Below are 12,835 nucleotides of genomic sequence, written 5' to 3'. Positions count from 1 at the left end.
TTATTGGACTTAATTTTTATGCAAATTTGTCCAATAATCATTTAATTTGACCTTTGAATTTGTATTTTTCTATTTTTGGGCATAATAGGGTACAATTAGGCCTTGAAATTCCTCCCAAAATTGCAGCTTTATTTTTACCTAGTCTTTCTAGATCAGTTTTCCCCACATTTCTAGCCTTTATTTTATTTTTTGATTTTTATTTTTTAAAAAAGTGGATTTTAGGGAATAACCCAGAATTAGGTTATGACAATGACTTATGTTAACAACAAATCAAGTTCTTTTCATAGTACACGTGTTGGTTATACCATATAGTTGGGCTATGAAAGTGCTAAGTATTTGTTGTACCAAGAGTTATACAACATAAATATATATTAACCATTTGACAAGAAAATTATTAAAAGTAAATAAGATAACAAATACAAAACATATTAGTGTCAAACATTAAGATCCATGTTGAGTTTATACTATACTTATTCTTATACTATTAGTGTAACTTTTTCACCTTGACATAATAAACTTAACTAAACATAATGAAAAAGATAAACATAAATAAATAAGATAAGAACATAAATAAGATATAAGTTAACTAAGTAAAGGAAAGAAAATGAAAAGCATAAACAAAAAGATTAATGAAAGCAAAACTTAAATATTACAAAAATATAAAGAAAAAGAACATGATCTTAATCTGAAAACTAAGATACCTAAATGCATGGTAAATGTCTCATTTTATATGTTAAAATTTGGAACTATTGATTTGTTGACTAATTGTTGAGTAAATGGTCACATCTTGACTTCGTAACAATCCTTTTCTTCTTATCTAAACAAAACATTATTGCTAACATCAGAATTTAAACAAACCGTGTTCATGAACGTTCTAGAAAATTATTTCAGCTTTCCAACTAAAAAAATTGAGGTCATTTCGATTTCTAGAACTCAAGATATGAGTTGAACACTAAACAGTATTTTAGCTGCAGGACAGATTCAGACTTTTTTTTTGTGCTAAAATTTGACTTCTAGATGATAAAATTGAGTTTTGGATAATCATGAATGTTTTAGGCAAATTTCTTAGTTTTCTAACAATATAAAGCAAACTAAAATCCAAGATCTACAACTCTAAATATGACCCAATGACTAAACAATGTTTCAATTTGGAAGGGACCATCATCTCTTTTCTAAACTTTACCCTCTTTTTATCTTCTCAATTTCAATAGTCAAACTCATCAATTAATTCTTTCATTTATGTGATAGGCCTGAATTTAAGATGAATTTATCATAAATTAAAGATATCTTATATTTATTAGATATGTTATTATAAAACATATTCTAGTTAAATAGTTATTGATACTTCAAGTACAAAATGATGACATAAAATCATGATAAAAATACATTTTTAAGTACTAATCAATTACTACTATTATTGCCACTATTATTATCATACAAAAATATCATTAATACTACAATTATTATCACTATTACTATTATTACTACTATTATTACTATAACAGATTATTATTATTATCACTATAATTAACATTATTATCATTATTAGTAATAGTACTTGTAATATTGTTAATATCATTATCATTATTACTATTACTATTACTATTATTATGACAACTACTATAATTATCATTATTTGTATTGTTGTAACAAAAACTACAAATTTGATTTGAAATATAAAATTAAAAACCATAAAAATTTCAGCAAAAAGACAAAGAAAACAAATAATAAATAAAAGAAGGACCAAACTAAAATTAATATTATGATTCTTGGAAACAAAATTGTAAACTTGGTTTAAAGGATAAAATTAAAAACTATAAAAACTTTGATAAAAAGACCAAGGAAAGAAATAAGAAATCAAAAATAAAAGGATTGAATTGAAAAACATTATATAAATACACACACACACCTTTTGTAACTCTAGAAATAATTCTAATGATTTGGATATAGTGCCAATCTATTGTTAAACTGTGTATCAATGTGCTTGTGGTAGAAACATAATTAAAAATTTATAATTGATCACAATTCTAGTATATGTGTGTGTGTGTGTTAGAATTGAATGATTAAATTGAAAATAAATAAAACTTTAATAAAAAAACAAAACCAAAATTAAAATTATAGATTCTGAAGCACTAATAACAATGAGGGGTTTTGAGAGTACGAGAGAGAAATAAAAAAAATCATTGACGATAAACCAACCATTTTCAAAAGACATATGTTATCCATCAAAGAAGAGGATACAACAAAAAAAAAAAAGAAAAATAAGGCGGAATCATATTGCTAGAAAGCACCGCCCATAATGTGCGGCGCCTCTCACATGCTAGTAGTGTTTTCATTTTAAAAAATAATAATTAAATAATAAATTACATCATTACACTTCACCAAACCAATAATAAAAAATAAAAAATAATGATATGAAAAGATATCCACCAATGTGTCAATGAATTGATTTTTTAACCCCAAGATCAAATATATAATTCTATTGTATATCAAAAAAATAAAATGTCTCAAAAGACCCTTGATTATAGTTAAAGTTTTTTTTAAAGGTAGCAAAGTTATTTTACCATATAAAAGCATGATGAAAAGACAAAGATATCACTAAACAATTATAAAATGACAAATAAAAAAAATAAAAATATTAATTTAAAAGCATGAGAGAATTTTAATTTAAAAAAATTAATTTCATGATAAAAAAAATAACTTAAAGTAAATAATAGGGGTGAGTAAAAAAACTATAAAACTAATTAAACTAAGAAAATAAAAAAAAATAACTAAAAAAACCAAACTGTTGAAAAATTTATTATATTAATTAAAATTTTAAAAAAACCAATTAATTTGATTTGATTTCGGTTTTATAAACCTAAAATTAAAAAGACAAACCGAACCAAAACTGAAAAAATAAAAAAAAAACCAAGTCAAATAAAAAAACCAAGTCAAACTAAAAAACCAAGCTAACAAATAAAATCTGAATCAAATTAAAAAAATTAAATTAAATCAATTTAGTCAAATTTTTATTTTAAAAAATTAAACTAAATTGAAAGCCATTAATTTAAACTGATTTCAATTTTTTATCAATCTGAAAGGGAAATAATCACCTTGATAAATAGATATTACGTGCTCTAAAAAGGCTTATTTCCTTACCAATTAAGAGGATTATTTTTTCTGCAGCAAAGCGTAAAAAGATCACAAGTAGTACGTCTTCCCTGTTTTTTTTATCATCCAAGCATCACATGCCATTGTGATTGAAGGAATTTTTTTAAAATATTTTTTTATTTTTAATATTAATAAATTACAATAAAAAACACTTAAAAAATCAAATAGATATTTTTTAAATTAAACACATTTTTAAAACAAGCAGCCCTCTCTCCACCAACTTTATAATCTTAATTTTCCTATAAAAAAATTCCCACCTCTCAATTCTATCCAAATCAACGTCTAAGCATCTGCCACGTAATTAAGTCACTTTTTAATATTCCAAATCAACGGATCCCTGATTGATAAAAGGACTCCCTAACTGCTCTTTCGTTCACTTAATCCAGTAAGAGTCTGGAATTAAAAAAAAAAAAAAAATTTGTGATTTTAATTTAAGGATTCTGGTTATTAATATAATAATTATTAAAAATTTATATAATTATTAACTTTAAAATTTATAAAATTAGTTGAGATAGGTAAAAATGGATCAACTCTAGCAACTCACTCACGTCGTCGTTTCGATTCTTGATTGTGATTCTTACTGTTCTTGTTTTTATTTTTTGAAGCTGTGGACGAGAGTTGGAATCAGAGAATGAAAAATGCAGAACCGAATGGCTGACCGCAATTACAAACTATAATTAAAAATAGCACAGTTCTTGCGTTGAGTGGTAACTAGAGACCATACCAAAACGACATGTCGACCTCTGTGCTTGTACAATACGATCTTAAACCCCACAAGGAAAACCAAAAACCCCTGCACTAAGCCCCCTCATTCAAGGTGAGTAATTCTTCTTTTTGCGACAAAAAGTTATGATTTTGATTTCTCATTTATAATTTAGTGATAAAAGTTCTCCCCCTTGCATGTCTAGTAATTCTTAATGGCTTTAGTGTTATCAGGTAGGGAATACAGAATGAAATGAAAGAAGCTCATGAAAGGCTCAAGGTAAGCAAAACATAAAGCAATGAGACTTCCTTCTTTTTCTATAGCCAAAAATCCGTGTGTGATTGTGAGGTTGCTTTTCCTAAGAGGTTTATGAATTTGAGTTTGATACCGTTAAATACCCACAAACCAAGTAACCCAAAACACCAGCAAAGATTGGTACTTTAAAGCAGAAAAATTGAACTTTATATGTTAAAATTGATCTTTGTCCTTTAAAGAGTCTTGTTAAATTGTGCTATTAGTTTATTGCGATCTGAAGGATTTCCTTTAATGGGTCTTATTAAAGGATTTCTACAATTGATTTCTTCTGGTTCTGGATGGTTAAGCATTTGTTAATGGTCTAGTGGGTGGTGATTATTATCATTTTAATTTCTCGAAGGTCTATCTCTTAAAGCGTCTCTTTTATTGTGCTGTTAGTTTCTTGTCATCTGTTTTGGTTGTGAGCAAAATTTGTTAATGATTTGGTGGGTGGTTGATCATGTGAGATTTTAATGAAATACTTATTTCTTGCATCTTTTGGTGTCTCAGATTGGTGCCAAACTGCAAAAGAAGGCATTTTTCCAAACTTTTCTCATTGTTTCAATCCCATAGAACATTACATACAGCAACCGTCACAGATTACTTGCAAGTTACATCAGATGATCTTGAAAATGAGACGAAAGGGATTGATTTCAATGCTCTATTCAATTCCTGCACAAAGTTGCAGCAGGTTAAATGTGCTCATACACTTGTTGTGGTGTCAGGGAGATTTAAAGACAACTTCCTTTCCTCAAAGATTGTAAATTTGTATTCTCAGCATGGTGATGTTTCTTTAGCTTGGTGGACTTTTCACCACCTACCAAATAAAGATGTTTATACCTGGAATTCTATGGCATTTGCTTATGTTAGCCATGGTCGTTTCCGTGAAGCCTTGGGTTGTTTCAACAAGTTCTTTTCAACCTCTGGTCTTCGACCTGATTTTTACACTTTTCCTCCTGTGGTTAAAGCTTGTGGAGATCTGCTAGATGGGAAAAAGATACATTGCTTGGTTTTAAAGTTGGGTTTTGAATGGGATGTATTTGTAGCTGCTTCCTTGGTACATATGTATTCGCGATTTGGGCTTGTGGGGGATGCAAGAAAATTGTTTGATGATATGCCAGCTCGTGATAGAGGTTCATGGAATGCAATGATTTCTGGTTATTGTCAGAATGGGAATGCTGCAGAGGCATTGGATATCGCAGATGAGATGAGATTGGAAGGGGTAAAAATGGATGCTATTACTGTTGCCAGTGTTCTTCCTGTTTGTGCACAAGTGGGTGATATTTTTAGTGGCAAGTTAATTCATTTGTATGTTATAAAGCATGGATTGGAATTTGAACTGTTTGTGTCTAATGCTTTGATTAACATGTATGCCAAATTTGGTAGCTTGGAGCATGCGCAGAAAGTTTTTGGTCAGATGGTGGTAAGAGATATTGTATCATGGAACTCGATAATTGCTGCATATGAGCAAAACAACAATCCAGTTTCTGCTCATTTATTCTTTCATAAGATGCAAGAAGCTAGAGTTCAACCTGATTTGTTGACTCTAGTCAGTGTAGCTTCCATTGTTGCTCAACTAAATGATCATCAAAATAGCAGGTCTGTTCATGGATTTGTAATGAGGAAAGGTTGGTTCATGAAATATATTATCATTGGGAATGCGATTGTGGATATGTATGCCAAAATTGGCAATTTAGATTATGCGCGTGCAGTTTTTGGAGGACTCCCCATTAAAGATGTGGTTTCTTGGAATACTTTGATCACTGGTTATGCTCAAAATGGCCTTGCAAGTGAGGCAATTGAAGTATATCTTTTGATGGAAGAACACGAAGAGATAATCCCAAATCAAGGGACATGGGTAAGCATTCTACCAGCCTATTCTCATGTGGGAGCCTTGCAGCAAGGAATGAGAATTCATGGACAAGTTATTAAAAATTGTCTCTACTCAGATGTCTTTGTTGGCACGTGCCTCATCGACATGTACGGTAAATGTGGAAAATTAGATGATGCAATATCATTATTCTACCAAGTACCTAGAAAAAATTCAGTCCCTTGGAATGCTATGATATCATGTTATGGAGTTCACGGGGATGGTGAGAAAGCTCTTGAGCTTTTTAGAGAGATGAGAGCTGAGAGAGTGAAGCCAGATCATATAACATTTGTATCGCTATTGTCAGCTTGTAGTCATTCAGGTTTGGTCAGTGATGCTCAGAGGTGCTTTAACATGATGGAGGAAGAGTACGGAATTAAGCCTAGTTTGAAGCACTATGGTTGCATGGTAGATTTATTTGGTAGAGCTGGGGAATTGGAAATGGCATTCAATTTTGTATTAAAAATGCCAATTCAGCCTGATGCTTCTGCATGGGGTGCCCTTCTCAATGCTTGCAGAATACATGGAAACATTGAGCTGGGTAAACATGCTTCTGAACGTTTGTTTGAAGTTGATTCAGAGAACGTTGGCTACTATGTTTTGCTATCAAATATTTATGCAAACTTTGGGAAATGGGAAGGAGTGGATGATGTGAGATCACTAGCTAGAGATAGGGGATTGAGGAAGAATCCTGGATGGAGCTCAATCATATTGAAAAACAAGGTCGACATCTTCTACACTGGCAACCAAAGTCATCCAAAATGTGAGGAGATATACAGGGAGTTGAGGGATTTGACTTCAAAAATAAAGACCATTGGTTATGTTCCAGATTTTTGCTTTGTGTTGCAAGATGTTGAAGAGGATGAGAAGGAGCACATCCTCATGGGCCATAGTGAGAGGCTGGCTATCGCTTATGGAATTATTAGCACCTCTCCTAAAACTCCTATTCGGATCTTCAAGAACTTGAGGGTCTGTGGTGATTGCCACACTGTAACGAAATTTATATCTATAATTACTGAGAGGGAAATTATTGTGAGGGATTCCAGCCGGTTCCATCACTTCAATGGAGGAACCTGCTCTTGTGGGGACTATTGGTAACATGAATCACGATTGAATATTTGTTAAAAGAACCTTGATGAATATCTATGTTCCCTGGTGCCAAGGAAAATTTCGTTAAGCTCTGCTGTACTGATGAAAATCAAATGCCGTGTACAGAAGTTTTATTTAATTATGTGATCATACACCTTTTTCCTTGCTTAAAGAATACCATGGTCAGTAGTTCAAACTGCCTTCAACTCCTCCATGAAGTTACATGTCTTGGTAGCTTCAAGACCTTTTAAATAACGTGTTGGGCTTTTGCTTGTTCTCTTCGGCTTGAACCTTTAAACTGAGTATGTCTATTTGGAACGGTGAGAGTGCATTACGTCATACCCTATTTCTCTTCTGCAGCCAAGGAACCCGCCCCTTTAACCATCACATCCATGTCCAGCCAAGGTGGCCAAAAAATGGTGCCCCGTGTCCAGTAGTACAATACAGCAAATATATATATCTGAGAATGATGCTTAGCTACTGAGCGCTGTACAGTATTGAGTTATTTGTTGAATTGTTAGCTTAAACACACAGCATGAATCAACAATATGTAATAGTTATGGATCCCCATTCCTCCTCCGCCCCTAGTTTCTGCTTGGCTATCCTTTTCTTTTTTGATATTCAGCTTGGAGCTTTATCCTATCTTGAAAATTTCACACTTTAGTGTTATCTGGCCCTCGCACTCAACTTATGGGGCGACTGAATAAATAGTGTTGTCAAGCTTCGGCTGAGTGGGGCATGCATTGGTTTGTTGATGTTCCATTGCAATGGATCAATTATATCCTCCAAGATCCCTGATGCTTCTTCTCATTAATGTTTTGGATCAAGTTTACCCCCCAAGAGTCCTGACAGTTCTCATTTTTGCAAGCAGCTTCTGCCCTTGAACATGATCATGATGATGGAAAATTCGGGCTGATTTATCAGGTTATTAGATTGGTTATGGGCGGTTTGTAATATTTTGCATGCAGTGAAGACAGGGGATCAATGCAAGGGCCAAATTAAGCAAGCAGGAAATGGTCCTATAATAGCTTTCTAAGGCACGAGGAGAAAGGTATTGCAAGGTAACCATGCCAAAGACTTGGCATAGAAAGACTCGGTTGACTTGTTCATTTTCAAGTTTGTTTAGGTTATTGGTTTAGAAGAATGCATAATCTGGTATTGTAATACATAAGTGGAAATGTAGATGTTAGAGAAACCATCCGAATACAAATGGTATGCAGTACATGCGCAGAGATGCTGAACATTCATTTCAATAAGGGTTTTTTTGTTGCTGAAATGCTCCAGAAACGAGAGAGTTTGATAGCTCATTTGTTTTTATGGAAAATGATTTCTTAAATATTATTTTTTAGATTTTTTATATTCGTTTATTGTTAAAAAATTTAGTCAAAAAAAAAACTTTTCAATAAAAAAAATAGTTTTGTTTTGAGAAAAATATTTTTTTATTTTGGACAAAAAATATTTTTTAAAAGTTATGAAAAATTTAGAAATATCATATTATTTACTGATTATATTAAATTTGATCTTTAAATTTTTTTTATTGTTATATATTTTGTCTTAAATTTTTTTTTTCAATTTTATTCCTTAAAATTTGATTTTTATATCAACTTTAATTCTTTTTTTTATGATTAATATTTGTTTTTCTCTAGTTATTTTTTAATTAAAATTTTTTATTTGTCAAATTTAGTTCTTATTCTTTTTTATGTTATTTATTTTCTTGAAAATAATTTATGAAATTATAATTTTTTTTAATTTTATTATTTTTAATTTTTTTAATATATTAAATTTGATTTTTATTATTTATTTTATTTAAGATAATTTATCAGATTAATTTTTTTTTTAATTTCATTTTCATTCATTATTATTATTATTCTTTATTATTTTAATAAATTAAAAAAAAAAGGCCCCAGATTTCCATGCCCGTATCTACACTTCCTCCTCTTGACACCCTGTTTTGTTGTTGCTCGTCCATAAGATGTGTTGGTTGAGATGACCCCTACTGGTTTATTAAACTCCAGAACGAACCGATGATGGAGGGCCTCGACTCCCACCTTGGCGGTGGTCGGGGTGGAGGAATCTTGTCTGGTGGATTTTTCTTTTTTGGCTTTCTTGCTTTTCCAGGCTTCTTAAGGATAAAGAGAGCGAGAGAGCATAACAAGTTGAAGAGACGTTTTCGGAATTCAAAATATATATTTGAGGCATTTCAAATTTTAGAATTCTCTCTCTGTACTTTCTATGAGAGGAAGAACACTCGTTAATAAATGGATCTGTTTTGCACTTAACCAGAAGACAAGGTTTCTGTTCATTTACCATTGCTGCCATTCGAAAATCTTGGACATGAAAAGCAGAGACGCCCATGGTGGTGGCGTCTTGAGTTTTAAATCAAATCAATTTAATAGGAAAACTGAGACTTCTTATCCGAGCTAAGGACTCACTCTGGTCCAACAAACACAAACTCAGCGATGCACGTCACAACACTATTCTTTCGATCCTCACTGCATAAAAAACCTTTAATAAAATGCCGAAAAACATAGCTTCAAAGCAAGCTCCCAAAATTATCCAAAACCCCCTCGGGAGGAGGCAGGGAGAAAAATATAACTAGAGTACCACAAACATTAAAAATAAAACTATCGAGAGAAACATTAAAAGCTAATTTATGCCCTCTTTCTTAATCGACTTCCTCCATCTTGCTGCCCTCAGCGTCAGCATCGGCCTCTTCCAATGGGGGCATTTCGGCATCAGCTTCAACAGCATCCTCGTCGATGCTCAAGCCCAGCTTCAACATCCTGTGGATTCTGTTGCCAAAGGTGTTGGGCTCATCTAGACTGAAACCAGAGGTCAGAAGTGCAGTCTCGAAGAGAAGGAGAACAAGGTCCTTCACAGACTTGTCGTTCTTGTCAGCATCAGCTCTTTTCCTGAGCTCCTCCATGATGGGGTTCTCGGGGTTGATCTCCATGGTCTTCTTGCTCGACATGTACCCAGCCATGCTGTTGTCTCTCAAGGCTTGAGCCCTCATGATTCTCTCCATGTTGGCAGTCCAGCCATACTCACCGGTCACCAAACAGCAAGGAGAATCAACCACACGGTCAGACACCACAACCTTCTCAACCTTGTCTCCCAGCACATCCTTGATAACCTTGCAGAGACCCTCAAACTTCTGCTTCAATTCTTCCTGCTTTTGCTTCTCATCCTCTGTCTCATCAAGCTTCAAGCCCTCCTTGGTTGCAGAGACAAGCTTCTTGCCCTCAAATTCCTTGAGTTGGCCAACCGCATACTCATCAATAGCGTCAACCATGTAGAGAACTTCATAGCCCTTCTTCTTCAACTTCTCAAGGAACGGAGAGTTCTCAACAGCCTTCTTGCTCTCACCAGTGATGTAGTAAATGTCACTCTGGCCCTCCTTCATCCTTGTCACATAATCTTTCAAGCTAGTCAGCTCGTCACCACTCTTAGTAGAGTGATATCTGAGCAACTCAGCAAGCTTTGACTTGTTTTGCGAATCCTCATGGATGCCAAGCTTGAGGTTCTTAGAGAAGGCCTCGTAAAACTTGTTGTAATCTTCCTTGTTTTCAGCAATCTCAAAGAAGAGCTCCAGGCATTTCTTCACCAAGTTCTTGCGGATGACTTTGAGGATCTTGTTTTGCTGCAACATTTCTCTGGAGATGTTGAGAGGAAGATCCTCCGAATCCACAATACCCTTGACAAAGCTAAGGTACTCGGGAATCAAATCCTCACAGTTGTCCATGATGAACACACGACGGACATAGAGCTTGATATTGTTGGGCTTCTTCTTTGTGTCAAAGAGATCAAAAGGAGCTCTCTTGGGAACAAAGAGGATGGCCTTGAACTCAAGCTGCCCCTCAACTGAAAAGTGCTTGACAGCCAAGTGCTCCTCCCAGTCATTGGTAAGGCTCTTGTAGAAAGCAGCATACTCCTCCTTGGTAATCTCATCAGGCTTCCTCATCCAGATGGGTTTCTGCTTGTTCACCAAAGACCACTCATGAGACACCTCCTTGATCTTCTTCTTTTTCTTCTCTTCCTTCTCCTTCTCTTCATCAACATCCTCTACCTTTCCCTCCTCGTCCTTTTTTTCTTCTTCATCCTCGTCATCAGAAATCTCCTTCTCAGTAGTCTTCTCAATCCAGAGGGAGATTGGGTAGCTGATGAACTCAGAGTGCTTCTTGACCAAATCCTTTAGGCGGCGCTCCTCAAGATACTCAAGCTGGTCCTCCTTAAGATAGAGAACGATCTTTGTACCCCTGCCAAGGGGCTCCCCAGAGGTGTCTCTGGTGACAGTGAAAGACCCTCCAGCTTGAGACTCCCACACATACTGCTCATCATCATTGTGCTTTGAGGTCACAATCACCTTCTCTGCAACCAAATATGCTGAGTAGAAACCAACACCAAATTGTCCTATCATGCTCACATCAGCTCCAGCAGCTAATGCCTCCATGAACTCTTTGGTTCCAGACCGGGCAATGGTACCAAGATTGTTAACCAAATCTGTGAACAGAAAAATCAACATTAGCAAAGCAAGCAATCAATAACACGACACAAACAATTTTATAGGAAAAACCACTCACCAGCCTTGGTCATGCCGACACCACTATCAATGATGGTCAATGTGTTGCTGGTCTTGTCAGGAACAATGTGGATGAAAAGCTCAGGCTGAGCATCGAGCTTGCTCTTGTCTGTCAAGCTCTCAAACCTAATTTTGTCCAATGCCTGAAATCAAATCACCATATAATCCAATCAATCAAAAACCCATTCACAATCAATCCCTGATCTACAATCAAACAAGTTTCCACGTCTCAAAACTATAAACTACTTTCATAAAAGCAATATTTATCGTCAACTCATTTAACCACCTCCAAAATCCCGATATGTCAAACAAGCCATCACACACCACCAAAGCCCAATACCAATTAAAACACATTCCCACGACCACATCAATCCCTTCCTTCCAGCATCTACAATAACCCACTGTTCTAGCCCAACACATAACATTATTAACTAATCAATCATCAACAATATGCTAGAATCTCTTAAACCCTAAAAAGATCAGAATCACCAACAGCAAACAAACAAAATCATCAACAATATAAAAAATCTCTTGAACCGTAAGAACAAATCAGCATCATCAACAACAAACAAACAGAGAATCTTAATATTGACAAAACAAATACAGCGTAGTTAACAAGGGATACAGAGAAAGGGAAGATATAACGTACATCAGAGGCATTGCTGATAAGTTCACGGAGAAAGATCTCCTTGTTGCTGTAGAAAGTATTGATGATCAAGCTCAAGAGCTGGTTGATCTCGGCTTGGAAAGCAAACGTCTCCACATCCGCCATCGCTCTTAATAAGAACCTAAATTACTTCAGAGAGCAAACAAGAGAGAAAGGGACTGGGGATCAGAGAGTGAGGCTGCGAGCGTAGGGGTTAAGGAGTGTTTATATATTGCTAGGGTTTCTAGATCCTTCTATTGCTTGGCCCCACCCCTGATCTTTTTTTCCTTAATCCTGGATATCTCCTTATTATAATAGCCAGGGGAAATTAAGAGTGCGCTTTGGTTACTATAGTTTTATAGAAATTCGATTTGCACCCTTGATTTCCTTAGATACCTTTCCTTATTCATTGTAGCATTTACATCCTTCATCTTCTTCAATTCCCACTATTGCCCAGATTATATTCCTCAATTTTAAGAGATTGGGTTATTTGTATTAGGA

The 12,835-nt window shown here is 34.4% G+C and overlaps 2 protein-coding genes across 4 annotated transcripts in view; one reads left to right on the top strand and one right to left on the bottom strand.

Moving 5' to 3' along the window:
* EMB2758 (Tetratricopeptide repeat (TPR)-like superfamily protein) overlaps window positions 1-7,274 on the top strand; it is a 17,970-nt gene extending 10,696 nt beyond the window's left edge. The window contains exons 2-4 of one of the 3 annotated variants that reach the window (XM_011041500.1): window positions 3,841-3,970; window positions 4,090-4,135; window positions 4,661-7,274. In XM_011041500.1, coding sequence (XP_011039802.1) covers window positions 4,122-4,135; window positions 4,661-7,118 — 2,472 coding nt within the window. In that variant the 5' untranslated portion in view covers window positions 3,841-3,970; window positions 4,090-4,121 and the 3' untranslated portion in view covers window positions 7,119-7,274. Of the gene's footprint in view, window positions 1-3,838; window positions 3,971-4,080; window positions 4,136-4,660 lie in introns of those variants that run through there. The other 2 variants (XM_011041499.1, XM_011041501.1) reach the window with 2 other exon arrangements.
* Window positions 7,275-9,585: 2,311 nt separating this feature from the next.
* On the bottom strand, window positions 9,586-12,551 carry LOC105136241 (heat shock protein 90-2). Its single transcript, XM_011041498.1, has 3 exons — window positions 12,338-12,551; window positions 11,690-11,831; window positions 9,586-11,609 (listed from the first exon to the last, which is right to left on the bottom strand). Exons 1-3 carry the CDS (start codon window positions 12,458-12,460, stop codon window positions 9,775-9,777), a joined length of 2,100 nt encoding a protein of 699 aa, XP_011039800.1. The 5' UTR covers window positions 12,461-12,551; the 3' UTR covers window positions 9,586-9,774.
* Between the last annotated feature and the right edge of the window lie 284 nt (window positions 12,552-12,835).

Source organism: Populus euphratica, unplaced genomic scaffold, assembly GCF_000495115.2.
Source record: "Populus euphratica unplaced genomic scaffold, PopEup_1.0 scaffold52.1, whole genome shotgun sequence".
NCBI lineage: Eukaryota > Viridiplantae > Streptophyta > Magnoliopsida > Malpighiales > Salicaceae > Populus > Populus euphratica.
This window is presented reverse-complemented; position numbering and strand designations above follow the sequence as displayed.